General features: G+C 42.7%; 1 protein-coding gene across 2 annotated transcripts; it reads right to left on the bottom strand.

Annotated features, from left to right (window-relative positions):
• Nucleotides 1-242: 242 nt before the first annotated feature.
• Nucleotides 243-26922, bottom strand: LOC140309259 (bone morphogenetic protein receptor type-2-like). Of its 2 annotated transcripts, none has more exons than XM_072387106.1 (13): nucleotides 25993-26922; nucleotides 17006-17191; nucleotides 16260-16436; nucleotides 12112-12219; nucleotides 11843-11934; nucleotides 9963-10193; nucleotides 8137-8251; nucleotides 6825-6985; nucleotides 5463-5610; nucleotides 5165-5301; nucleotides 4873-5045; nucleotides 3436-4772; nucleotides 243-2391 (listed from the first exon to the last, which is right to left on the bottom strand). In XM_072387106.1, exons 1-13 carry the CDS (start codon nucleotides 26081-26083, stop codon nucleotides 2138-2140), a joined length of 3210 nt encoding a protein of 1069 aa, XP_072243207.1. In that variant the 5' UTR covers nucleotides 26084-26922; the 3' UTR covers nucleotides 243-2137. The 2 variants fall into 2 exon arrangements, with proteins under 2 accessions (XP_072243207.1, XP_072243278.1); XM_072387177.1 differs by lacking the exon at nucleotides 25993-26922 and adding an exon at nucleotides 23353-23440.

Below are 26922 nucleotides of genomic sequence, written 5' to 3'. Positions count from 1 at the left end.
ATTTTATTATTATTTTTTATTTTTAATTCTTACCACAGGGGGCAGGACTGCATATATTTAAATGTTTTTCAAGCTCTTGCTTCTTGCCCTATAAATGAAATTATTTCTTAAAATAATTATTTCATAAACATTTTCCAGCCTGAAAGCAAGCTAACCTATATTTACCTATATTCCCCCCCTGCAATGATTAACAAAAACAGGCCTGAAACCTGTGAAGCATGTCCTTAACATATATACGCAACTATTATTTCATACATTTATTGAGATTTTCGTTCATACCGACTTGAAAATGTTTACAGAAACTGTACCGAGCAGACGCATAGCAATGGAATCAAAGGCTGTGTCCATTGAATGCACATAATTCCATAAAAATGATGCAAATATTAATGCAATACACATACTTTTTTTTTTATACAAATTACAGCTTACAAAACCCATAAATGAGAACTTGTCATATGCCCTGAAGCAGCGCTGAAAATACAGAAGGAGTACAATGACATTTTAGCACGCCTGTACAGCGTTAGGCCCCATCGATTCCAAAGTAAAGAAATGACTCGTGCACGCACTCACACGGTGAATCAGCCATTCCAACATCAAGGGATGAGACAAGAAATAATATCCAGCGGGCTTCAGTGTTCTGTTTTTTTTTTTTTTTTTTCTAATTTCAAACACAAATAACAGGATACAGGCTTTTTAATGTTTCTGGTCTTGCAGTCAAAAAACAGCTTCACAGTCCACAGTGAGGTCAGGTGATAGTGGTACAGTGATTGAGTTGTCCGCTGTAACAGATCACTCCGTAGGCTTGATTCTGGTGATCGTTGTGTTAAAACACTGCAGCTTTTTTTGAGTAATTCCTCGCGTAGCTGTGCATTCAGAGAAGTTCCATGAGAACCAACTGTTTTCGTCTGCTAAAACTGATTGCTAGCGTTTGTGTCCCCCTACAGACAGCCCAGAGTTGAAGGGAAAGAGAGGATTGTCATCCATTTTCTCCTCTTGAGTCGGGATGGGAGGGGGTGATAGTGTGTGGTGGATTGTTTACAAAACGATTGTGACAGTTCATAAGTGCAACAGAGGATTAACATATAAAAATAATGACGAGATACAACCAACAGCCAAAAATAATGGAAAACACTGAAAGCATCTAAAAGCTACATCCTATTGCACAATTAAAAAGTATGATACAAAAAAATGGATACTTAGTGTCAAAAGAAAATAATTGGTATTGCATACAAATCAAGGAAATTAAAATAATAATTAAAAAAAAAGGTCTCGTTTTGTTCTGTCTTTAAGACGTCGATGCTTTTACAGAGCTCACTCGCAAATTGCTTTATACAGCAAAGGACGAGAAAAAAAGAAGAGAACGCTCCAAGTAGGGATGCACCGATACCACATTTTTTAAAACCGAGTAAAAGTACTTACCTTTTAGTACTCGCCGATACCGAGAACCGATATGAGTACGAATCAAGGCCATTACAGTTCTTACAATTAAACACATTCTATTTTCTTTAGCCATATTCAACCCATATACAACTGCACTTTGTGCATTTTAGTAATATAAAAACTACTCTTAGTGCAACATATTGTGGAACATGTTAGCGCAAACACGTTGCAGGAAAATTAAGTTCCTGTCACACTGGTATCGGTTCTGTAGTATCGGAACACTTTAATGTATACTGAGTACGAGCACACGCACATGGTATCAGTGCATCCCCAGCTCCAAGTGTTGATTGTTTTTCTTCGCCTATTTAAGTTTAGAGACCGCTTTCTCTTGCGGTCGCAAGAAACAGACTTAGAAACACTGATTTTTTGATTTTTTTTCCCATCTGTTCAAAGTGCACATAGGAAGTAAGAAATTATTTTTAAAAAACCAATTCCATTCAAAACAACGCGATGCTCATTGGGATGAAACGAAAAAGGAGATTGAGAAAAATGTGGAAAAAGAAGCGAATGAGAATGCTGCATAGCTGGATTCCATTTAAAGCAATGCCATTAGAAAGACACACGGGAGCGAGGCAGACCTAATTACTGTACAGGATTAGGATCAACAGTTCACGACACACTCCATAGCTTCCTCTTGCTGATTCAGAACAGAGAATTCTGGTTATTTTTTTTCCCAGTCTTGGTGGAGAGTTTGAATTCACACTTGTGTGTCACTGGGCTCGCTGGTCAAGCCTCCCCCTTGCAGGTAGATAGCTGAACTGGACTTGGGCCGATTCTGGCTGTGAGCTTGACCGCGGGTGGACCCGTTGTTGTTCACCTCTGGCCCCCGGTTGTCTGTGGAGATGACCCAGGTGGTGGGTCGCCACTTTTTTAGAGAATAAGGCGTCTTCACTCGCTTCTTGATTTTATCTCCTGTCCCCACGGCTCCATCGGGCTGCACCAAGCCCTCCCCTAGAAAAAAAACAACCAGAAAAGATCAATGATTCGCAGCTTTTTTACTGAGTCTGCATAAATAATATCACATATTAAGAAAATGATGGTGACAAATAGTCCAATACTCAGAGATTTTGATTATCAAATAGAATAGTTGAAGAAATTATCAATAAATAAATACACTTTATTGACGACTAATTTCCTGTCAATTGGCAAATTTAGTCGACGTCGCTGCCCTCTGTAAAGCCGAACAAGCTACGTAAGAAAAAGAAAAAAGGTGATATAAAAAATATAATCAATATAAAAAAACAAAATGGTGCCAACGCGAGACATCTGTTAATATTACCAGCTGGTGCTGATAGATCCCACCAGAGAAGGTGTGCGTGAAGTGTAGCCTGCAGTGGTGTTCATAAAAATTAAACAGCGTTCGGAAATACCAGCTGGTACCTGTAAAGAGTGTTTGTGGGATATTGCTCTGCAAAGCGGTCATAAACGCAGACTGTTGCGATCAAGAAATGGAAAATGGAAAATGCTCCTAATAGCGCCTTTTTTCAGCATGTTTTCACCAATCACACACACTCGCAGAACGCTTCTTTTTATACATATATGACAATGCACAGAGGGTGGTTCAAATATATAGGATTAGAGAGCGAAAATGACGTCACAACGCGGCTCAGTGGTTGCTCTCTGGCTGTAGTAAATTAGACCAGTTATTTAGAAGCTTCTAAAGTTCAACCAGCTCTGAACTGGCTCTTGTGTCAGCCCAGCAACTGTTCCACGAGGGGAAACAACATATCTACTATCAAATAACGTGTGTGTACAAAAACCTAATATATCTCCCTCCTTTGTGTCATGATCATCCCCAACCTCGTGCATTTAGTCTCCGTCTCACATACAGCATCCTGCCGCCACACCTACTTGTAACAGAGCTGAATGTGGCCCCAAGAACTTCACAATATCTTACAGTGTGAATAACATTTAACAGGAACTGCAAAGCCTGACTAATCTAAGCAATTATTGAAAATGAAAAGAGATGCATGTAAGGTTGGTAAGTACAGTCACCTAATGAGGTGAAGTCCTGTGTTGTGAAAGACAGGTCCAGGGAGTTGGGTCTCTCAGGCCGGCGTGCTCTGGGCTGCCTGAGCAGCGCTTCGCCTCTCATGGTAACTGTAGCCTCCCTTGGGGGGTCTGCTGCAACAGAACCTGACCCAGAGCTTTCCCCTGGAGGCCCTGTGGTTTCCCTGCTTCCTCCCTCCGCGCTTCCTTCCTCCTCTCCTCCATCACTCTCTCCTCCGCTCTCGCCTTCCCCCTGGCCATGGCCAGTGTTGCTGTTGTTGTTGTTAGTGTTGGGTCGGGCTGAGCGTAGAGCGGCGACGCTCGAGGACGTGTCTCTCAGGTCGGGCTGCTCGCGCTCTCGGCTCAAAAGTGGCTCGTGTTCGTCGGGGCTGGCAGTGATCATGCCGAGGCTTAGTCGGCTGTCGTCCGACCTCAGGGTTCCAGAACCATTCTGAGCTATGTTAGGTCCGCCAAAACCTGTTGCTCCACCTGCCATGATGGATGAGATCCCTGCACTGGGATGACCATTAACAGTGCCGTTAATGCTACCATTGACATGTGCATCTCTCAGAACCGGTATGTTGTTTGTGCCTGTGCCCCGGTGTGTCTCAACAGTGTTTGTGCTCGTTACTGCACCAATGTTCATCTTTGTGCCCTCCACCTGCCTCAAGTTGGACTTCCCAGAGCGCCCAAATTTGAACCTGAGTGAGGAGGATGAAGAATCCTTCTTGGTAGGCTTGTTGCGCAGGGGCAGACTGGACGGCCTCTTTGGCAGATTCTGCTGCTTGGGCAGGGGGAAGATGGTCGTGGGCATAGTTGCAGTGGGGTCTGATGCTCCTGAGACCTCACTGGCCATCTTGATTAGGGGGTAAAGTAGGCTAGAACTGCCAGGGCTCAGTGGGTCTGGTGAGCAGAACTGCTTCTGTGAGTGCTCCATTAGGTTCTCATCCGAGCTCTCCTTAAGGTTCTTGTCTACCTCTTTAGGGTCTAGCTTGGTGGTTTCCAGGTCTTCTTGGGTCAGGTGAAGGCAAACAGGGACTGTGGTGGCCCCTGTGGGTCCCTCAGATTCAGAGATTATGGTGGTGGTTGTGGTGGAGGCTGAAGGGCTGCCTCTGAGGCCCATGCTGGTGCTGCTGCCCTCGGGGCTGGGCAGACGGGTGTTGGCTTGCTGCTGGCGTTCCTGATTGATGGAATTCCTGTTTCTCTCTCCGGTCCCAACTCCAGCTCTTCCAGCTACAGAGTTAGTCGTGTCCACCTGTGTGTTCTTAGCTACACCTTCGTGCTCCTCGATGTAGGTGGAGGGGTGGTCTGTGTACGGGCCTGACTTTGGGGTCATGCGATTTCTATTTGAAAACATTGCAAAAGAAACAGTGGTGAGAAAGATAAGCAAATGGTTTGAAACAACTGCCACAGTTACAGTGGTGGTACTGTGTCTAAGCTTACCTCTCGTTGTGCAAAGTAGTGGACATGGGGTTGAGGGTTGGACTGACAGACTTGGAGCGGTCCCATATGAGGAGCAGCTCTGCTAGTCTCTCCTCCGCACACTGTGCTGTGAGGCGAGCCTCTGCATCCTGGTCCCAACAGTCCTCCATCGTCTCTTTCAGAGAGCGAACCGCCTGAAAGAGCCAGTTTGATATGAAGTATGAATACTATTAATCATTAACAATAGGAACATTAACGACTGGAATGTATTTAGAATATGCAAACTCTGGCTCTGCTCCTCACACATACATACCAGGCTGTTCTCTTTCCATGCCTCAGGGAATTTTGGTCGCTGCTTTTCTCTTGATACCAGGACCTGCATGTCCTCAAATGTTGGGTGGTTCCCTGCTTCTACCTGAAAGGCCATCTGGTACTCTGGCACAGACTCTCCTGGAGGTAGGCAAGGACAGAGAGAGGAAGGATGTATAAGTATGGTAAGTACGACTACATTTGACGAGACGCAGCTCTACCAATTCCTACAATAGAAAGTACTTAAAGCAAGTTCACACAGGTTTCTTTTCCATTCTCCTCTGTCTTTATGTCTGTCTCACCAGGGAAAAGGTCGGTGCATCTCATGAAGGTCTCCCAGTAGACCAAGCCCAGGGCATACATATCCACCTGCTTCAGTGCCGACTCACAGTCCCTCAGGTTCACTGCACCCTCCAAAACCTCCGGAGCCATGTAGCGGATTGTTCCCACCTAGCATACGAGGGAGGTATAAGTGGAGGTGTGGGTGATGAAAGAAAGTATGTGATAAAAAGGAATATTCCAAAAACACCTAATAATTATGCAGCAACAACTATGTAAAATGCTTATTGGTCATAGATTTTTTTACAAAAACACCAAATTTAGTTCGGTATATGCACTTTGTTTCCTTTTAACACATGTTCCCACAAAAACCAAGTGATTGCTTGTCTTCTTATTGCACCAGTATAAGCCTCTCTACAGGATCATTAGATGCTGTGCTGAATGCTAATGGTATCCTTCCCCACTGAAGAGAAAAACTACATTTTAGTGTTTTTTTTCCCTTCTTAGTTCTGTGTGAAAAGGGAACAGATTAAATTGCATCACTGCACTGTCAAATCATGAATCTGTGCTGCTGACATGTTACTCCGAGATCCAGTGCTAATTTGCTGCCGCAACAGATGGTTAAGCTAGTTGTAGATGGTCTTTTTAATCCTATACCTGTGTGTATGTGGTTGCATCTGGTGTCATTTGACTCACTCAGAAATGTGGACACAAGTTCTGAGGTTTAAGAAATGCACTGCCCTGAGCAATAATGACCAGAAGTTAAAAGGCAAACAGGAAATGCAACCTAAATAAACAAAGACTCAACGACATACTTCATGGGTTTGCCTCAAACTGAAGAAATAGAAATAAGCCTTGACACATCGAGCGCTGTTAAGCTGTTTATTGAATCATGGGTGATCAGTTAATAGATAAAATTCTGAGAAATGTAAGCTGTGTAAGTGAGAACAGAGACATAGGGACTAAAAAACCCTCTCAATTTAACTTTCTAACTGCTCAAAGCTTTTAGGACTAAATTAACTCGTGCAAAATCCTGTATAAAGCTAAATACTTGCCCAAAGTCATGGATGCAACAATTCATAAGGGATTTGATTTTGCATTATTATAAAAATACCAACAGAGTGTCATCATAATTTATGTGTTACACTGTTATAAATTGTACAAAAAAAATAACGCGAACAGCATTTAATGTTGTCTGTGTCGCTGCACGTGACATTTTGAAACAACCTCTTCTACAATCATTTGTTACAATAATGTCAGTTCAGGCACATCCTGCAGAAGAAATGAGACTCGACGCTGATCTTGTTCACAAAAAAGAAATATCTATAATTTGTTGAGTAAAGTGAAGAGACTGATATCAGCTCTCCCTCCTCCTGAACACTCACCTCACTAATAGCGGCGTTTTCGTCCTCTCCGTGACGGGCCGGCCGGTTCCCTGTCAGCTTCATGGACAGGCCAAAATCAATGATGACACATGTGCCATCGGCCTTGACAAGAATGTTCCGGCTGTTCAAGTCTCTGTGGGAAACTGCTGGCTTGTACAAGTCTTGAGGGAAGAGAGAAGAGAGAATCAGAGAAAGATTTGGGATCCTTTCTTTTTCATTAAAAATGTTTGTCTGGGAAGCACTTCTCAAGGCACAATGTGCTCCACTAGAGAATCTTTTCATGTAGCTTTTCATTTCCCTCATTACTCATTGTTTAGTCCAGCAAACTGCACTGGAAACAAACAGTAATATTAAATCCTCTAACCTAATCTACAACAATGAAATTAAGACATTATCATAAACTGCTTTTTCCAGCAGAGGGTGCAGTGAGGCAGCTGGAAGCTGCAGCAGTCCCCACACCATATCTGCTGCCTGCCTCTGATGTGCAGGACAAGTGGGGGAGGATGACAACTGTACTAAAGCCCAAGAGATTCTGCTGTTAGCAGCTACACACAGAGCTTACAAACACAGGTACTCTACAGCTTCCTCAAATTTTTTTCCTCCTCTCTGTCAGCCCAACTCTCTCCCCCCCATGTGTTCGTGACACACCATTAATGATAGTGCACTTTCCTCCCTTGTCACTTCTAAGCCTTTTTGATCTGTGATCCGTTTATCTGTGCTGATAAAAAAAAGGAAAGTTCAATGCAACTGCTGACATTTGGTGAAATGCAAAGGAAATTAAAAAAAAAGTAAATAAATAAATAATAATAATAAAAAAAAAAGCCAGAGTCGTTCAGTTATGCATTCTGAGGCTTAAGAGTGAATTCACAGAGCCACAGGGATCTTCACATTTTATCCAACTCCCCTTGCTTGCCTCTCCAGCTTGTCCCTCTGTCCATTTTTTACTCTCTGAGGCTAGCTTGAGGCGAGTCTATAAATACTCTTGGCAGGGCGTGCATGCAGTGTGTACACGAGTGTTAGTCAAAATACAGGGATACAAAAGCACTCCGAGACAACCGGGCTGAAGGGGAGCTGCAGCACGTAAGACGGCTCCGGCACAAGAAACAGAAAAGAGACGGACAAATACAAATAATAAAGGCTGTTTGGGCCCAGCATAAACAAAGCATTCCCGTTTTACGCCACTATTCTTTGAATGCGCTTATGTTTCAGGTATAGATTGGATTAGCAGTCTTGAAATTTGAACCCAAGTGAAGTGTGAGCACTTATATAATCGGCTACAAATGTCTTTGTGTTTGTGTACCCTCCAGTTTACCTCCTTTAAACAGCTCAGTGTGCAGGTACGCCAGGCCTCGAGTGACGGAGTGAGCCAACCGGCAGCTGCTGACCCAATCATTGGTCTGGATGCTTAGGTAGCGATTCAGAGAGCCCTGCAGATATAACATAGATATGAAGTCAGGGAAGGGGACAGGGAAGGTAGGAGGGTGCAGATGGTAAGGAGTAAAAAAAAAACAAAAAACCCAAAACATAAATATGCATGGAGGAGAGGCCAAGGTGAAAGCATTTAGCAACAACAACTCTCATACACTCAACAGAACTTGAGCTATTGGCATCTTTACAATCAAAATCATTTAGAACAACTTCTTGTGCTTTGACCTCCATTGGTGGGCTATTTCTCAATAAGACTTAGAACACTGCACTTTTTAAAGCTAATCAACAGATGCTCATTCCAGAGAAAAGAACAGGGAAATTAGCTTTGAAGTATTTGTGGTGGGGTAAGAATATCTTACGACGATTATCAGCTGCAACTGCATGAAAACACTTTACCAGCAATTATATAGGATATAATTAATATCCTTCCTGAATTATGTCCATGACTGGTTCAGAAAAAACAGTAATAACACCAAGCGTGCAAAAGCACAAATGCGCACGTACTGAGTAGTTTCTCTAAAAATCAATCACAAGGCAATTCTAGCATCCGTTACGAAAGAAAATGACATTACATCTGTACGTTTGAGACAAATTACATAATAATTTACTAGAACGCATTATGTGTCCCTGTCTCCTGTCCTGGCCTGGCCTGCACTGTGTTACCATGACAATGTGTATTAGACTAATGACTACTTAACATAATAGGCTCCTTTCATGGACCGGATGGGGTCAGCTGACTTGTAATTAGCTTCAGGTTTGGATAGAAAGCATATTCAGCACATAGGTACATCTACATTAATATTGAAAAGTTCCACAGGCATTCTTTAGCAGTCAGTGTTGGTGGAAAACAAAAAAAAAACCCAGCAGCGGTGTGTTAATTTGCATGCAAGCAAAAGATGGGTAATGGCTGAAATGATTTTAACTTTTCATTCAAACCGACTCTAATTTATCCATCTACTGGACAGAAGACCACTTTACAATTTAATCACATTCTGTGATTATGCTGCTATTACATATTTGTCTTTTTTTAATGTTGCGCCAGTATGGTGCTGAAATAAAATGGCAAACCAACGCAAGAAGGGTTGACAGGGAAAATAGCATTATCCTGTCTAGTGCTCGGAGGGTGATTCGGTCCCACTGAAACCTCTCCCAGCTTTTAAATGGTACCTCTATGACAGCTACAAGACTTTTCTGATGATTCACTCTTAATGTATCCTAACGACGGAGCATATTCAAGTCTTTTGAATAGCAAACGCTGAACAGCAAAAACATTGCAGAAAACACAATGCATTTGTCACGACCACTTAGCACTAACCACAACAATTCAGCAACAATATGCTTGGGAAGAAGAAGAAAACAAAAGGGTAAAAAGCAGCCATTTGTTGCAGCCAGTTCCATCTGCCAGGGTGTGATGGAAAAGCTAGAATTAGTTACAGTGAGCTGTGAGGTAAGGAGCTGCAAGACTCTGACGAGTTAGCAATGAAACCACGCAGTTAACTTGGTTTGGCTGTTATGGGAAAAGCTGCTGGTGCCGCGGACAGAATCAAATCATGTTTGCTGTCCTCACCAACGGACTTCCTTGTCAAAATACCACGAGTTTGCTTTTCTATTGGTATCAGATAAAACAGGATTGAAAGCTTGAGCTTTAAAGCCCATTTTAAGTGACAAAACATGCTTCATATACAAAGCTTTGTTTTCCCTTGTACTCACATGTGGGTAGTAGTCCATGACCAACAGGTACTCTGTGCGTCCTTCTGTGCCAGTCCGCTCATCAGCAGCAACAAAGTGAGCGATGTTGTCGTGCTCCAGAAGTGGTAGACGGTAGATGGAACATTCATTGAGGAAGTTCTGGCGATTGGCCGCGGTAAACACCTTCACGGCAACGGGCCGCTCGTCCAGCGAACCGCAGTACACGGCGCCATATCTGCCACGTCCAATCAGCTGACAGATGCGGAGACAGTGGGGAAAGACTATTTATAGACTTCATTTATCACTCACTGGTCTAAATGAAAAGTTTGAATGAAATTTAACTTAGCTTGGGCTGCTGTAAATACTTTGCCACAGATATATTGCCAAGTCAAAATACAGACATGATAAAAACAAAAAGGGGCCAAAAACAGACAGAAGTAACAGATTGAAACAAACAGCCACAAGGAAGTACAGTCAGTCAGACGGGGAGCCATAAGAGAGATGGGAAATAGATTAAATTACAAACAACCATCAGGGTTAAACAGTTAAAATGGCTTTGACTCAGTTCCTAATTATTGAATTAGTACCCCTAATTAGCCAGAGCACAGCAAGCTATTCAGGACCAAATATACTGCCTTAAACAGTCATCTGCGTGGGAGTAAAAAGAGTTCAAGAGTGCATTTAATTTTTACCTCTTAACATTTATCTCTGAGTCGAAAACCTCCTATGGAAAACAATGAACCTGTTTTGTCTGTGAGGAGGGCTCCCTGGCTTACTCCCACTACCTCACCAGACAAGACCAATTTAATGAGAACAAGCATGTCCACTTGATAAGGCACAAGGACAGTGTCCTGAGCTAAGCTCCAGCTGGAAAAATGTCCTCCTCCCTCTCTGGGCTTACAGTTCCTGGATGGGAGAAACTTGACTGCGTCCATGGAGATGGACCATTTTGTTAAGTGCTGACTGGCTGGCAGTCTGAACCAAACCACAGCAGAACCTTTTGAGACAGCTGACATGTTTACATGGCATATATGACTTTTGTTTTATATCAACCCCGCACTGCTCTGAGTACATCTTCTTATAGCAGAAAAAGTGAGCTTGAATAAGAACTGTAAATCAGGTCCTCAGTTCATTTGCCTTTCAACCCACTACTTATATCGTAACTAAATATCGTAGAAAGGTTATTGACTTCCTATCACAAATATGAGCTCTCTCACTTCCATACTGGGGACTTAGGATTCTGTGTCAGTGTAAGCAAATTCCTATTTTTGGATGCCTGACCTGCCACGTAATTCATCCTGCCATGATCAGATGATAAAAGTCACATTGAAATGAGAAATGTAACCATAAACCTTGATGTATTTTTGGTGTATCTTTGAATCTCTATCTTTGGTTTCTCCTTTCTTTTCAGAGCGGTCGTTTTCTTCCCTCCCTAACATACTCTCTCTATGTAAAAATGCTGAAGCTGGTGAGACAACTACAAGCCTTTACCAATGATGCGAGCTTTCATCCTTTATAAAAGAGGCCAGTGTAAATCCACAGGATTTGAGAAATTAAAGATGTAGAGAGCCATGTCGCTGAGAGGGATTTCGTTTTTTTGACACCTTAATGCTATTTTACACACTCATCTCCAAGGTTACCATTAAGGATTAAAATAAGATTTTTGTGAGGAACCATTAAAGTAATCTTTATAAATCTTGATATTTCAAATTAAACTCAAGGGTTGGAAAGTCAATTTGTATCTGCTGTACAGACTCCCTATGAGCTCATCTAAATACTTTGGCAGGAAAGTGAATTCAGTTGATGACCAGGTGACTTAATCTCTAAACTACAAATTTCACAAGCTGGGCGTGATGCAGACACAGAGACAGAGGAATGGACAGACTGTTGTGGGCACTAACCTCAAGTAGTTTCAGATTGTCAAGGTCCAGGGAGCTCTCAGAGCCAGCAGCCTCCATCATATTGAGATTGTGCAGGGCTTGCTTACCATCTCCTGTTAACACACAGTATTAAAGTTTCAATATAAAAATGACTTAACATGCATTTGCAGTTGAACAAAGGATCAACTCTGATTCCACATGTGAAGCTACTGAATTTCGACCAAAAACATTTAGCCTTGAGTAATGAATGTTCCCTGCTTTTCTCACAGCTTGGCGCCATGGTAACTCACCGTGCATCATCCGGTAACCAAAGAGGGCTGCTACAGCGACCACAGCCAGCACGGAGACTGTTGCCAGGGCGATAATAACGGTCTCTTCATGGCGCAGTGGATTGGGGTCTACAAGTAAGAGACATAATTTTTTTTTTCAAAAGTACACACCACATTTTGACCTTTATGTAGGAGGGTAAATTTTCTGAAACCAGACTCTGGCCTTTAATTTGTTTGCAGCAGTGAGAGGCTGGCCAAATCCTCCAATACTAATATTCCCATTGGAAGATTTCAGTTTAATAGGTTCATCTGAGCCCTTTGAGTCCTCCAGCGCAACTAATGTGCCATATACTGCATGTGTTTATGAAGCTTTAGGATGATTAATGTCAATGAGGTGTTACAAGGCATGTCGAGAGGAAAATAAAAAAATCAGCCATCAGTGCTATGGCTGAGCATTTCTGCTTTGAATCTGCAGAGCACCACTGAAAGTATCACTAAGGCCTTGTGCCTGCACAGCTGATTCGCATGTACTTGGAGGAAAAGAAGAAATGAGAAACTAGGAAGCTGAGAAGAAGTTAGTACAGGCTAGGTGGGGAACATAGCTGAAATAAGGTGTAGCAATAAGCGATGGCCTTGGCAAACCGCGGGAGCCGGTAAAAAGGATGCTCATTTGCTCCTAGTTAAACTAGGGCCCAAGAACTGGGAGCACGTAGGGCGAACTCTCGGAACACAGCAGAAGCGAGGCCAAGCTAGAGGCTATGGCACTCACTATGGAAGCTCACTTGTCTTAGAAGCTGCTTGGCAAGGCCCAAAGCCAACTGGAAGCTAGCTAGTCGAGGAAGCTTCTAGCTACAGGAACACCAGGCTTGATAGGCCTGGGAACAGGGGTAGCTCGCAGCTCCTGGAGCTCGCAGCCTTTACTCTGAGCGAGCCTCCGGTCACCTTGCGGCCTTAATGAAATGCACGTATCAGTTGTTTTCCTTCATCAAGTTTTCTATCAAGCAGAAGCTCTGCCGTTGGCTGCACTGCAATGGAATGCTGTCTTGAGGAGTGTTTACTTGTAAATATGAATTCTGTGTTAAAATGCTCAGTTTGCTTAAAAGTTTGCGAAAATGTAGTCAATACTTTCAGTGTCAGAGAATGCTGCTGAAGGTAATGTCTGGTTGTCTTACTGCTGATACCTGCAAGGCTTGCCTTAGCTCAGAAACCTTACTTCCACCGTTTTTTCTTCCAACTGGGAGACGGAAAAATGTCAAATCTTTTGATACATGATATGATTTCCACACCAACTGCGAGAATACAAACGTTCACTATTTTCACTTGCTGTTTCTGAACTAAAACTTTTCTGAAAAACAAAAAAAAACAAGACCAGACAGATTCTGCCGCAAGCATTAATCCTCGAGCATATTTAGCCACAATGCACTGCATTTTCTAACATGGTCTGACATCACGTTACCAAGCTCTATTACAAATTAGTCATTGCTTAGCACAGACAGGGAGGGCTCTTCTCACCTGCTGGTGGGCGGCGATGTGGGCGAGGCCAGGTTAGCATATTCATACCTCCCCGTTTACTGAATGAGTAAGAAGACGTAAAGTCGTATCCTGAGCAATTTTAAAGGCACGATAGTTATATCCTGTCAAAAAACTTTGATGTACAATTTCAAGGTACACAGATGAGTTTTTAGAGGATTATAATGGCCTAGGTGGGATTAACTTTTGCTGTGAACCTAAGCCTTTCTAGGCAGTTCTGGGCATTGATCTGTGCCAGCAGTGCAAAGAGGACATGGCTTTACTTTAAAGAAGCGAGCAACAATGAAAGCTCCTCAGTTGGAGGCACGGACTGCTTCTTCTTCAGTGTTCAGCACACAGAAACCAATTCAGTAACATTTAAATTCAAGTCACTTTTAGAAAAAGTCTTAAAAATTTTATCAGATCATTTTAAATGGTCTTCTACAAATATACTCTTTGCAGCAAGATCAATGCTATCATTCCAACATATACACATACGCCATTTTTCGCAGAAATCTGGTGCGTAAAGGCACAGAGGAAAATCAAAAAAATAACAGTGAATAGTGGAGAGTTGGAGGTCTCGAAACACTACATCCGACAACACACTGGTGCTGCTGGGAGACACCAGTGTTATCAATAATAGATGGCTTCTACAGCCTAAGGGCAGCATTGACTGACATACTAGCACAAGCATGCATACATGCTCACACACACACACACATCCACACGGGAGTTAACACAGCTCCCCTCAAATGCCAAGGTCACTCCGTTCAAAACACACACACACGCACACCTCACACACTCCAAAAAAAACAAACAAACACAATCACCACACCATTACCACGATATCATTGTTAGCATCTGCTGCTTGTGCATCACCGCAGGATCAAACCTTTAATGAGCAAGTTATCCTAAAGCCCAAGTCCTGGAAAGATTTATAAACTATCTGTGTATTTTTCCTTTGGTCACACGTCAGATGAAAATATTGTATTTTACTATACAGACTCCACTTGATCTGGCAGCTCTGGTTCCATTACGGATAAAAATCAGATACACAACATGATCTTTGTAATGGTTGCTTCCCTCTTCAGCTCACGTAAATAAATCATGGAAACTAAAAACTTATTTGTGCCAGTGCAACAGCACAGGAATAAGACTGAAGACACCAGATTTAATGCTATAGAGCCACATACAGAGATATTTAACTGCTGTTGATAGGCTTAATCGGCTCTGAGCAAACTTGAATGGGAGGGTCTTCAATGTAGTGGAGAAGCTTTTCTTTGGGGAGGTCCATTGACTCGAGAAAAAAAAAAAAAAAGACTAAGTGTTATGCAGTTAAACTTCTACAGTGTGATTTTTCAGCTTTCGCATGCTCCACCGTGGTTTCAGGCCTGTGAATTTGCATGATGAAGGTTGGTGAACTTGGAGATGGAGTCAGAAACACACAGTTTTAAGGTTCACAGACTTATCTAGTGTTGTTTTAAATTCAATTCTAAATGCAGGCCCTTTCTGTGGATTTGGATAGTGTAGTGTTGCTACTTCTACACACGTACAGAATATTAGGACTTCTCCCAATGCATGTGTTTTGCATTAAGTACACTCAGACAGCCATATGACTCAAATAATGTCTTGCCTCTAAAACAGTCAACTTAAATCTGCCCAGACATGTCTGGAATTACCAATCAGGCATAACTGGAAATGGGATTTAAAATTCTGGAACAATTCAAACAACAATTTCACTATCTAATCAAAGATGATCCCGCCAAACTATTTCTCAATCACTCCTTTCTCTGTACAGTCATCTGTCTCCGCAGTAACAGTCGCCGGCATAGTTGCAGACAGACACTGAGAGCAGACGCCATGTAATCTGTGGAATGCAGAGAGACAACATGGTTTGAAGAGAGCGTGTGTTTGCGTCTGCAGGAGAGATGATTAGCTGTCTTCACTACCAGCCTCATCAAACCACACATTCTGCTTTTATTCACAGCTGAAACTTGCATAAGGAACAGTAAACAATACATCTGCTGCAGCTGTAAGAATTAAGCCACATCTCAGAAGCACAAAAGACAAGCAGAGATACAAACTGAATTTACTACAAGCCTCTCCCACTCTGAGTTAATGTACTATAATCTATTAAAAACCCTAAAAATCCAAATATTTCCTCTGCTAACTGAACACAACCAGCTCATAAATTATGTAGTAGAAGAGGAGCAGAGAGTGAGTAGAAGTAAGTAGGTGCGTGTCTGTCCTACTGACCCCAACCCAAAGCACCTAGTTTTTAAAGAAATGATTGTGTCCGTGGTTAAAATGATACAAATTGCTCCTTACGTCAATTCATCTGTCTGAAAATGCCACACCATCAGTGGAAAATATGGCAAGTGATCCGATTCTTTAAAGAAATCCCAGTTGTTTTGTCAGTACAATATAATTTCTGTTGGACTTCAGCCATACAGTTCAACTAAATTGATGTCATCGTTCATCAGCAGCAAATGGCTGCCCTAAACAGCTACTTTACCATAAAAGAAGATTTGGCTTGAAATCTTTCTGTCTGAATTTCTTTTGCCATCATAAAACGAAGAGAGATTTCTTAGACATGGACTACAAAAGCAGTGCGTTTCACATGAAATGTCTTGTGTGAGGCAGCCGGTGTGTGTCCTTACTGAAGGGCTGTGGAGTGGTGGGGCTCGGCGGTGGGAAGTCCTCTGTGAAGTTTACATTGCACATGTCGCTACCACAGCAGCAGAAGAGGTATGTGCCATTCTGGATCTGTGGAGGCAGGTTAGTCACCACGCAGCGGTCGTCATGGCAACCATTATCACTCAAGTGATTCCAGCAACCTGAGGGAGGGAAATGGGTTTTTAGGAGAAAAAAAAAAAAAAAAAAGTCAAATGTGGAGGTCTAGCCTCAGTCCATCATCATGACAGTACCCCCCCCCAAAAGGAGTTCTTATCTGATATTAGGATCCTGATGCCTTTCTGAGAAGTCCCAATCATGAAGCCTTTTTAAAGCTTTAAAGGCTTTGAGTTAAATAAAGGAAATACTTGCCCCTGAAGCAGATCTCTCTGTTTATCATTATATGTGTTAGAGCTTGAGTGGATGTTAGATCACAGTGAGAAATATCAACAAATATCCTGTTTTGTCCGACCGACTCGACAGCAATGTAATGTTAATATAAAATAATGCTAAAACTTGTCACATTTGAGAAGCTGAAGCCATCAAATAAGTCACTGTACATCAATTAACAAACAATCACTTATCAAAATAGAGGCTTGTTTTTTAGCTTGGCAAATAACCGATTAATGCATTATGAAATAATTGGCAATGTGATTAAATGCAACATCTTTTCTTACTTAAGACATTGACTAAAGAAGAAAGACATGACTAAAGAATGCTCCAGGGAATTTACCTTGTTTGACTAGCCGCACTTCGCCCGGAGGACTTTTCTCCCAAAGGCCAAAACAGTGGCTGCCCTTGGCACATCTAATGGTGGTGTTCTCCGGGGAGACCCGGCCTTCGCCCCCCGCCACTCGCTCCACCTCCCACTGCTGCTGCTGGTCTGTGAAGGCGCACAGGCGCTCCTCGCCCTGTGCGGCTGTGAAGACACAGAGAGAGTTTGAGTCACTCCAAAGATCCCATAAATTTTTTTTAAAAAAAACAGGACAAAGCTTTGCATCAAAAACAGGAAATTTAATGGTTGCATGATGAGGAGAAAGCGCATCAAAGTTAGTTTGTGTAAATAATGAGCGGGTGTTCGGAGAGAGTAAAAATTATGCCAGTTTTACAGTGCTTAATTTAGTTTTTTCACTTTTACACCTTTAATATGCAGATTTTAGATTAAAACAAAAGACAGACACATTTGTCTGATCTTTGCTTCCAGTTACAGAGGCCGTTCCAGTGCAACTGTGTCAATACAGGAAAAATCCACAGATGAAAAACAACAGTGTCCCTGCAAAAGCTGCTGTCTCTCACAAGCCGCAAAATCAATAGAAATACCGATTTAACTCGAGCCTGAAGGACAAAACATTTGCATAGAGAGAAAGGAGGAGCAGAAAAGCTTCCTCTTTGTGGTTAAGCTGATTGAGACGTGCACACAGAAGATAAGGGTGAATCTTAGAAGGTTTTTGCTGTGAAAAGAAGAGCAAAAATGGGTCCAGTTGTGAAAGCGGACAGTTTGTGTTTCAAAACGCAGTAAACATCTGGGAGACTGAGTGCCATGCCAGCAAGAAAGTCTGAATGTCGGAATGTGTGTATGTGTACACAGCCTGTGTCGTGGGTAATTTCAGATAAACGAAACATGATGTGCCAGTTTGTTTCCTTTACTCCCAGCTCCTCCCTGTCCTCCATCCGGGAGAGGGGGCGAGAGGGCTGGGAGAGGGGAGGGGGGGGTGTTCTGAAGTGGTAGAGGGAGAAAGGTGGCTTTGCCTTGCCCAAGGTCAAGCTTAGCCTGTGTGGGCAGAGGGTGAGGCGATGGAGTGGTAGCTCTGCTGGGCACAGCGCCAACTCTCCTCTGTTCTCAGCCGCAGATAAAGCTCTCAACCCTGGCCTACTGTAGGCCTTGGCTGCCCCCAAACTGTGGGCCTATCAATAACTACTGCTCTATGAGTCTATGAGTTTCTGCCTGCATGAGGGAGCACTGTGCCTGTGAAGAATAGGAAAAGAGTTCAAACTAAGGGTTAAATATGGTTAGGATTTTTCAATTTGATGAGAAAACTGAATTTCACTAAGCTGTGGCACCGTCAGGGTTAGGCGTTAGAGTGCAAGTGTATGCAGCTGTAGCCCCTTAACAAGCTCTGAGTGAAAATGACCGCTGAAAGATATGTGCGCAAACTACAAGAAAAAACATTAACCACATGAGCTACATACTTTTCCATATCATTCATAAGCACATTTAACAACCCCACTTTAAAAAAAAAACTAAACTGTTCCTTTAACAAGTTTATGTTGGCGTGAAACACCTCCGAAATATCATATTTAACAGATGTTTTTGCTCTGATCTTATTCTGAACGCTGCGACCAGAAGCAGAGATTGAAATCTCATCCAATAAGACATTTGTTGAGTCTCCAGCTGCAGACCTCTTATCGGAGATCTCAGAGTCTGGAAAAGATCCTACTTCTTTGATTAGGACACAGGGAATATCATCATTTGCTGCACAGACTGTGTACACAGTGGGGATAGTTTCAGAAATGAACCATCAACTTACAGCAGGATCTTAGTGTATTACTTCATTAAAAAACACAGCTCTAACTGACTCAATGCAAAGGATTGATCCTCCACATAAGCTTGAAATGCGCTTTACATTTAGCAAACAATTATCAAAGTTTTTAACGTGCAAGGACAACTTCCTAACGTTTGCTCAAAAATCCGCTTACATACAAGCGTATAAACTTAAGCTGTCTCAAACTTCTGCAAAGACAAAAGCCTCATAACAAATTAAATGATTCACAGAACCTGAGATCACATTTCCCAATTTCTGCTTTAGCCTCAGTCTTTCGACTTGGCATCATCCATTTTGCCATCATGCACATACTTAAGATCCCTTTTACAAAGCATTTCTTTCAAATAAGCCTGCGACAAAGTAAGTCAGAAACAGTGTTTTCATGGGACTATATAATTGCTGGTTGGAAGAAAAGTGACATTTCTGAAAGCTGGATTTTTGTACTCGTAACAGGAGCCAGTTACTGTAAACTGGGCGTGTACAACACAATCACTTGCCAAAAGATTAAGGGCTTCAACGCAGAACGTTAGCAACTTTCCCTAACTGTAAAAGTTTGTTTTCACTTGATAGGAGGCATGTTTAATATGGTGCAAGGCTAAATATCCAAATAAGGGCTCAGTAGTGAATATGTCCATCGTAAGGGAAGCTCGCTTTCTCAGTCCTCAGACCCAGGAATAAAGAAGAGAAAGGGGTGGAAGTGTGGACTTGAGCTGTACAGGAGGAACTGGCGTCTATAGAAAAAACAAAGGAACAATAGAAGGAGTACAACAAAAGGAAGTGCAGAGCCTGTGACACGCCCTCAGACAGACAAACACACCGAGCAGAATGCCTCCCGTCTTTAAGGCGAACTTTGTTCGACACTGTACTATTAATACTTAATGTGTAAGGATACAACAGGAACTCCGATAATGATACTCAATTTACAAGACCTCTTGTAGAAGCTAAAAAAAATAGGAAAGAAGGCTGATTAAAGGCTATACACAGCTACATTTGATATTTGCATGGCTTTAAAGGGAAAATGTCTCTCCGTAGCTACAGTCAAATGCAATGCCTCCGTAGAATGGAATGCTCCTTTATATGTCACTCAACAGGGAAATTTGCAAACAACACTAGATGAGAAGGGTATATCAAGTATCCATACAATCATGAGTTAAAAGCTCTGATTGTTTTAACCCACAGCCTGCCAAGAAACACGCTCATTGTCTCCCTAACTATTCAACCCACCGCGACTTCCAACATGTGACCTGCTGTGTGACTGAAATAACACTGACACACTGACTGACGTGCAACACATTAAATAGTTTCATTGTGGCGACATGGCTGCACATAACAGGCATGCACAAGATAAATGGAGCGTACTAAGTGAGCCCACAGACACTTTTTCTTTTAAAAACACTTTGCTTATTTCCCTGTTTTTCAACTATTGGAAATGTATACATTGGATTTTCCAGCTCAACAACAGTGTCGCGTAGTGCTGGAGCTCGAAGCCAAGCAGTCTGAACTTTGCTTATTTGCAGTCTGGACCATTAGAGAACTCCTGTAGTCACTTTTTGCTGGGTTGTCTGCAACTCCGGCTCACTGTGGTAGGTTCACTGATTTGAGTTCTGTGTTTATAGAAGTGCTTCTGGTTGGATGCCAATCTCTGTGTCCATCACCGATTGGTCATGGCAGGCTCTGTTCTTGGTTCTGCTCTGTTGAGCTTGCAATGTAATTTTGGCTTCCAGTGCAGTGTTGGATTGTGGGTCAGAGTATGCAGGCAAGGCCAACAGAGCGAGGCAGATGAGAGACGGAGAGGAGGAGAAAGAGGGTAGTCATATCAAAAGGCTACAGAGTAGTTTTCTGCTCCAAGCCCCTTCATTGGATGATGGCGAGCACTGCTGAGTGTTTACCCATGGCCCAGTTATTTGCTAATCTCTCCCTCCTCCCCCAGCTGGCCTTCGGTGCACCCTCCCACCCCTACAGACAACCCCTTCCCCTCAGCTTTGCTGCTAAAAAACAACAGCGATCTAATCTTACTCGCAACACAAGGTAGTCTGAAACTTGATTAAAAGTCACCTGGTACATGGATGTGTTGACTGTTTTCACTCCGCATGCTGAAGTTTACATCCAAGATTAGAGACTGAAACTGAGGGAGGGAAGGAAGTGGTGCAGGAAAGGGAAAAAAAATAAAACAGGAGGAAAGGGGGGAGGGTTTACTGGAATTAAAGCTTTGACGTGCTTGATGTACCTGAGCCCTCACAGTCATACATACAATTTCTAAAGCAACTCCAAAGTACAAACAAATCCTCTTCTTTTCCTTGGATTCTCATGAAAAAAACAACAACATCTACATGCTGTCATATAGCGCCTTCATATTGTGCTGATATTGTATCAAAATGTTTCCCATAAATATGCATTTCCACACGCCATTTCTCTCTGGTGCGGTTTACGGTTGCAGAGCTGACCTTGGCAGCACGCGCATTTAAAAAATGAAAAGGCATCTTCTTTCCCCACAAGCACGTTGTTTTCATCATCACAAAGGCTCAGGCTGCAGCAAACCGACAGCTTTCAAAAGGACTCAAAAGCATCTGCCTGAACCGTATCTGTGTCTGCAGTTAAGGTGCATGCTTGTTGCTGAGGTAGGATGGATAGGATTGGCATTTGCTGACATCCCCAATTTCCCAAGTCCTCAGGTTGGGTTTAAAGATGTGGTCGAGTGGCGGTGGTGGGGGGTGGCTTTAATCTATCCCATCTGCTGCCCTGTGACTGCCCCCCCCCCCCCCCCCCCGAAAAACACCACAACTTAGCCCGTGTCTGTCTGGGTCTGGTACAGTTATGCTAATCCTTGGGTTTACACTGCCCTCAAAGCTTGGAGGCCTCCACAACTGACCACAACGCATTTACACCAAAATCCAACCCCCGCTCCCTCCTCTCTTCTCTTCTCACCGCCGGTGTAACTTTACTTTCCCAAATATGTCATGAAAACACGGATGATGAGTGGCATTTGCTCTCACTCCACCGGTGGTGGACGGGGTGGGGGATAATCTCAGATTATATGAATAAGATAAAGTCTGGTTTCAGGCTGTGTATATGAATTTAGTCTTTGATTTTAGTAAAAATGCTTGTCTACACGAATGTTCACTACAAATCCACCCACACCGCTGTAGGACTGTGTTTGTCTGGTCTGGTGGGGTTTTCTCTTGTTGTGTGAGAGCTAACTGGTGTCACAAAGTGGAAAACTAAGTTATCTGTACATCAACAGAAGAAAGATTAACTATCTTTAATCTTGAGTGATTTATAAAACTAGATCATGTTAGAATCAACGTACTAAATGCACAAGATTTGAACTAAAACTTATTTTCTTGATAAATAACTTGGATTATATGATGGTTGATTACTAAATTCAAGCTGATTAAGTGTCCAACACATAAAAATGTTCAAATGAGTACTTGTGCTATTTGGAAGGCATCCCTTCGGCTATTTTTTCAATCATCAGGAAGAATACAAACAAGCACATTTTCACCCTCCCTTTGCACCGTTACATTCCTTCAATTTCTTCTCACACGCATTAATGCAACATTTTATTTCAAACTGCCTCCTGTGTGGGGGATCCCTATCAAAACTGCTTTAGCTTTGCGTTCATGTTTCACAAGATGATTTGAAAGTAGTTTTTTTTCTAATCCATGAACATCATCATGAGTATCAGCCGTAAAATGCTGCAGCACCCAGATAATGTTCATCCCTTGGTCTGAAATCTGCACTTTCCAACATTTCTTGCTTATTAGCAGTGGAGCCTAAGAACTGCACTGATTCTGTTGCTGCAACAACTGGAAGCTGATGCAATCAGGAATATCAGAGGGTTATGTAAAGGGAGCTAGAGACATCCAACAGCAGTGAGGGTGGCAGCAATTTAAAAGATAAAGTCAGCATCATTCTTAGGTGTCACATTTGTAACGCCTCTGTCCATGAAAATACAAAAACACAAAGCATAACAGTTCATCCATACTCCGAGTAGCATTTTTTGCGCGCTCTAGACTTATTGTCTCTTCTGGTCAAGGAGAACGCTTCGTGTTAATCATAGGCTGTCACTCTGAGTTACCATCTCAAGGCTGCACCTTTTGTTTTCTAAAACATCCACTAATTTCTCCTTTTTGCCAAACCAAAGGGTCTGATGAACACTGTTCGACTGTACTGTCTGCTTCCTTTACCTCAGTTCAGGACTCAGACCAAGGTACTGAGCGAGACACGCACTGCTTTTTATTATTTATTTTTTCCTCCCATTTAACGGGATAACACGAGCTGCACTAAAGACCAAATGGCCTCCCAGCTCCCTCCCTCCGTTCCTGCCTCGGCTGCCATGTTTCGAGCGGCAGTCAGTGTCGTCTTCTTTCAAATAATGATGCAGAGTGCAAAATGTTATGGAATCAAATTGGGCTCAGTGCTTCTTAATTCCCCAGGCGCGGCAACTAGTTTCTTATTTTTCCTGTTTCCAAACTGCACTCCTTCAGCTGTGCAAATACAGATACCAAACTGCTGCACACACACACGATCATATTACCTGGGATTCTGCTTCTAGACGCTGGCCGCTTTGGAGTTACAAATTGCACTTCAAGCATTTTACGAGTCACCATCTTCCTGTTTACTAAGCTTGTGTTTACCTCCAGGGAGATGCCACAAAAACATCCTGAAAAGAGCAGAAGGTGTGCTCAGCAGTATTGTAAGAAAGCCAAAGGTGACGCAGCTTGGCAGTTTTTGCCCCTCGTAACAGCACAAAAATCAGATCAATGAGTTGAAACACTTTCACACTACTGATTTTCTATAAATCATGTTTCTATACGTTCATTTAAACCAGTTGTTGTGCAGCATTGTAACTATAGTTTATGTATAGGTTGTTAATGACAAATGCATTTCATGTCCTTTGACAGTTTCAGCCCGCAATTCGAATCCGCATTTGGTGGTTTAGTATCTTTTTAAGCCAGAACTCTCACTCTGTGCAGGTATTCCTGTTTCATGACACGGATTTCAAAAGGTCTCTGAATTGACTTTTTTGTCACTATGGAAAATACGGAAATTAAATACACATCAAAAGAATTCCGTTAATTTAGAGCCCAACTAAATCCAATTTATTCCCTTCGAATTTAGGTTCTTCTGATTAGCTACTTGCCATTGAAAAGAAACAATTAAATCCAGGGAATCAGACAACTTTGCTACCTTTCAGCACAGTCGTCACAGCAACATTAAGCCACTAATTTCACTTTCTCTTGATTCACAGAGGTGACGGCAAACACTTTTGAGAGTCTCATCGAGGAGGTTGAAGAGTCTGTCAACACCACAGTATGAGGCTGTCGAGACATAGTGAACAAGCAAAGCGTACGAGTTGGCCTAATGCTGCTGGGGTGCAATACCCCCAAAACTCCATTTTTTCTGAGACAAAAGTAAGAGAGAGGCCTCTATGAGGGTTGTAGTGGACCTGGGCATGAATATGCACCACGTCAGACTTTATTTGATAGGATTTTGGGGTGAACAAAAAGCCCAACTGGTGAGCTTAAGAACAACTGGGGTTACACCACTGGCACCGTCTGCTGACTTGAGCCATGTTTGATGCCGTTTCTCCTCTGGATTTTGGAGCAGAGATGAGTACACCCAAACAATGATTAATCACCAGGGAATGGGAGCATAACGACAACCAAAGCCAGCCGCAAACAGGTTCAACGTGTAGCATATGGAAAGAAATTAATAACTCATTTAGCAGGTATTTCACAGACTTAATAACAGGTTTCAGATAGTTGGGAAAAGATAGTGACGGAAGGAAATGAGAGGGAAGGTGTTGGGTCAGAGGGAAGCCTATCAGTCTCCTGCCGACTTTCGGCCTCCTCTTGTTGTTATTAATCATCAGCATTATCCAAAGAACAAGATGATGGAATAGATTTGTTTTGCATCTATAAAGCTGTAAAGCAGAGCAGCAAATGCCTTGTCCCCGGTCTCTTTACAGTCATTATGCCAGCAAAGTCTGACTGTTGGCAAATCAATTTTGCACAGCACACCGATTTGAATTTATTGACTGTTAGCATGCACATATGCATCAATGAATTACCCTTGCACAGACTGAATACGTCAATTCTTTGACAGTCGGTACAGCTGAATTGTTGCAGGGGCACACAAGGCTGAGCTTATCAAGGCAAAAGCAAACATTACAGAAATACTGACGTTCAACAAATTTTTTTTCGTGAGCACTAAAACAAACTCTCAGTCTACCTTTTGTCTCTCAAATGGAAATTGAAATGAATGCGAGCCAGAGTCCCTAGACACCTTAAGTGCTTTAAATAATGAACATAACCAGACTGTGTATTCAAATTAAGCTCCACACACATATTTCCCTTTGCAACAGCAGTTATTATTCTCGGCTTCTGATAATACCCTGTCTATGAATGGATGGAGGTACCTCAGCAATAACACACACACACACTCACACAAATGATAATACATCATTACGAGGCTGTTTACACACACACTCGTGCACCAGCCACCTATTCTTACACAGCAGAAGCCAGACCCAAGCTGAACTTCTATCACCTAAATTACCCATATTGTCAAATACCTTCCCTCTCTTCCCACACATTCCACTTGACCCCCCTCCCTCCATCCCTCCTCTCCCCGCATGCACCGTTCCTCCATCTCTGTGCTGCCCTGCTACTATCTTATCACGCTCAAGGTCTCACAGAAGCCTGGCCTCAGCCCAAAGTCTTGAACACGGGGCACAACTTGGCAGACAAGGACTGCGGTATGTTTGGCTGTGTTTTTCCAGACCTTTGTACACAGAATGATTAAAAGGAGCCGGGGGTGCATTCACTGATCTGTTCAAGACAAGATATCTGTGAAGGGAACGACTTGAGCTCCGCAGATCACTCCGGAGCGGACAGCAAGAAAACAAACAGGGGGCAACAAACACAAACTGAGTAAATCTGATGGTTTCATTCAGACACGCGTCTATTAGAAAACACCGTTTCGCATACGGCACAATAATCATGCAAAAATAATCACCGCCGCTGTCCCAGTTCAGTGAATATTATGAGTAGTTTCTCATATGTGAAGGAAATACAGAAGGTCCACCGTGAAAGCATAAAATATTAATGAGAAGCACATTTTCTCCCCCTCAAAAAAGAGAAAAAAAAAATCAATCCACAAATGAGCCACTCACCAGCAACTGAAGTCAGGAGAATCGTGAGGCAAAACCCAAATTTAGCGAGAGACTTCATCGTAAATCGGCCCACAGCCATGACAGTGTACATCGACTTTGGTCTGGTAGTTGCGGCTCCTCCGAGTCTGGCTTCCCCTGTTTTGGTCCTCGTCTTCGACTGATACAACTCTTATTTCCCCCCTTTTTCCTCACGTCAGCTCAACAACTTGAACTGCTCTCGCAGACATGAAATAACACATTGATAAATGGTGCGAAAAAGAGGTTATGGTATGTTGGCATCGATCGACGAATTTTGATAACTAACGACGATTGCCAACTAAAGTTACGCTAGTCCTGTCTTCGACTCCTGCATATATCAGACAAACAACCCGAGCAGCTAACTTGTTTGGCGGATCTGCCATCTGTAACTAGACAGCGAACAACGTCCATATCTGCTAGCTAACATGCTAGCTGACTAAGCCGACTGTCTGGTACTATAAAACTTGGGCAAAGAGGATAATTATCGCTAAAATAACCAACGCACAACGACTTACTTTAAATATCAACCATGATCAACTGTACACTTTGGAAAACAGTCCACGTTTTCGACACTAGAGCCAGGACTTTGATAACTAAACCTCAGCCAATTTGCTCGAGTAGGTTGTAAGCCGTTATCGAATCTAGCCGACGCTAGCAATGTAGCTAGCCAGTTAGTTCTGCGCGTCCCGTCTCATTTCACGATCGTTGTTACTGAAGAAAAAAATAATTCAAGAGTCATCGGCGCCTATAGTGAGCTATTCTGGTATGCGGTGGACGAAAATCATTCCTCCGTTGCTGACAGACGATAGAGGGAGGAGATGAATATCTTTTGGTGTGATCAGGGCGGCTGGGAACGCCTCGTTTGCAGGCTTGTCTGGACCACTCGTCTCCGGTATCAAGTTGCTGTGGAAG

Source organism: Leuresthes tenuis, unplaced genomic scaffold (genome assembly GCF_036924035.1).
Source record: "Leuresthes tenuis unplaced genomic scaffold, fLeuTen1.0.hap1 SCAF_1, whole genome shotgun sequence".
In the NCBI taxonomy this organism is placed as follows: domain Eukaryota; kingdom Metazoa; phylum Chordata; class Actinopteri; order Atheriniformes; family Atherinopsidae; genus Leuresthes; species Leuresthes tenuis.
Note: the sequence above shows the minus strand (reverse complement) of the source record. Positions and strands in the feature narration are given on the sequence as shown.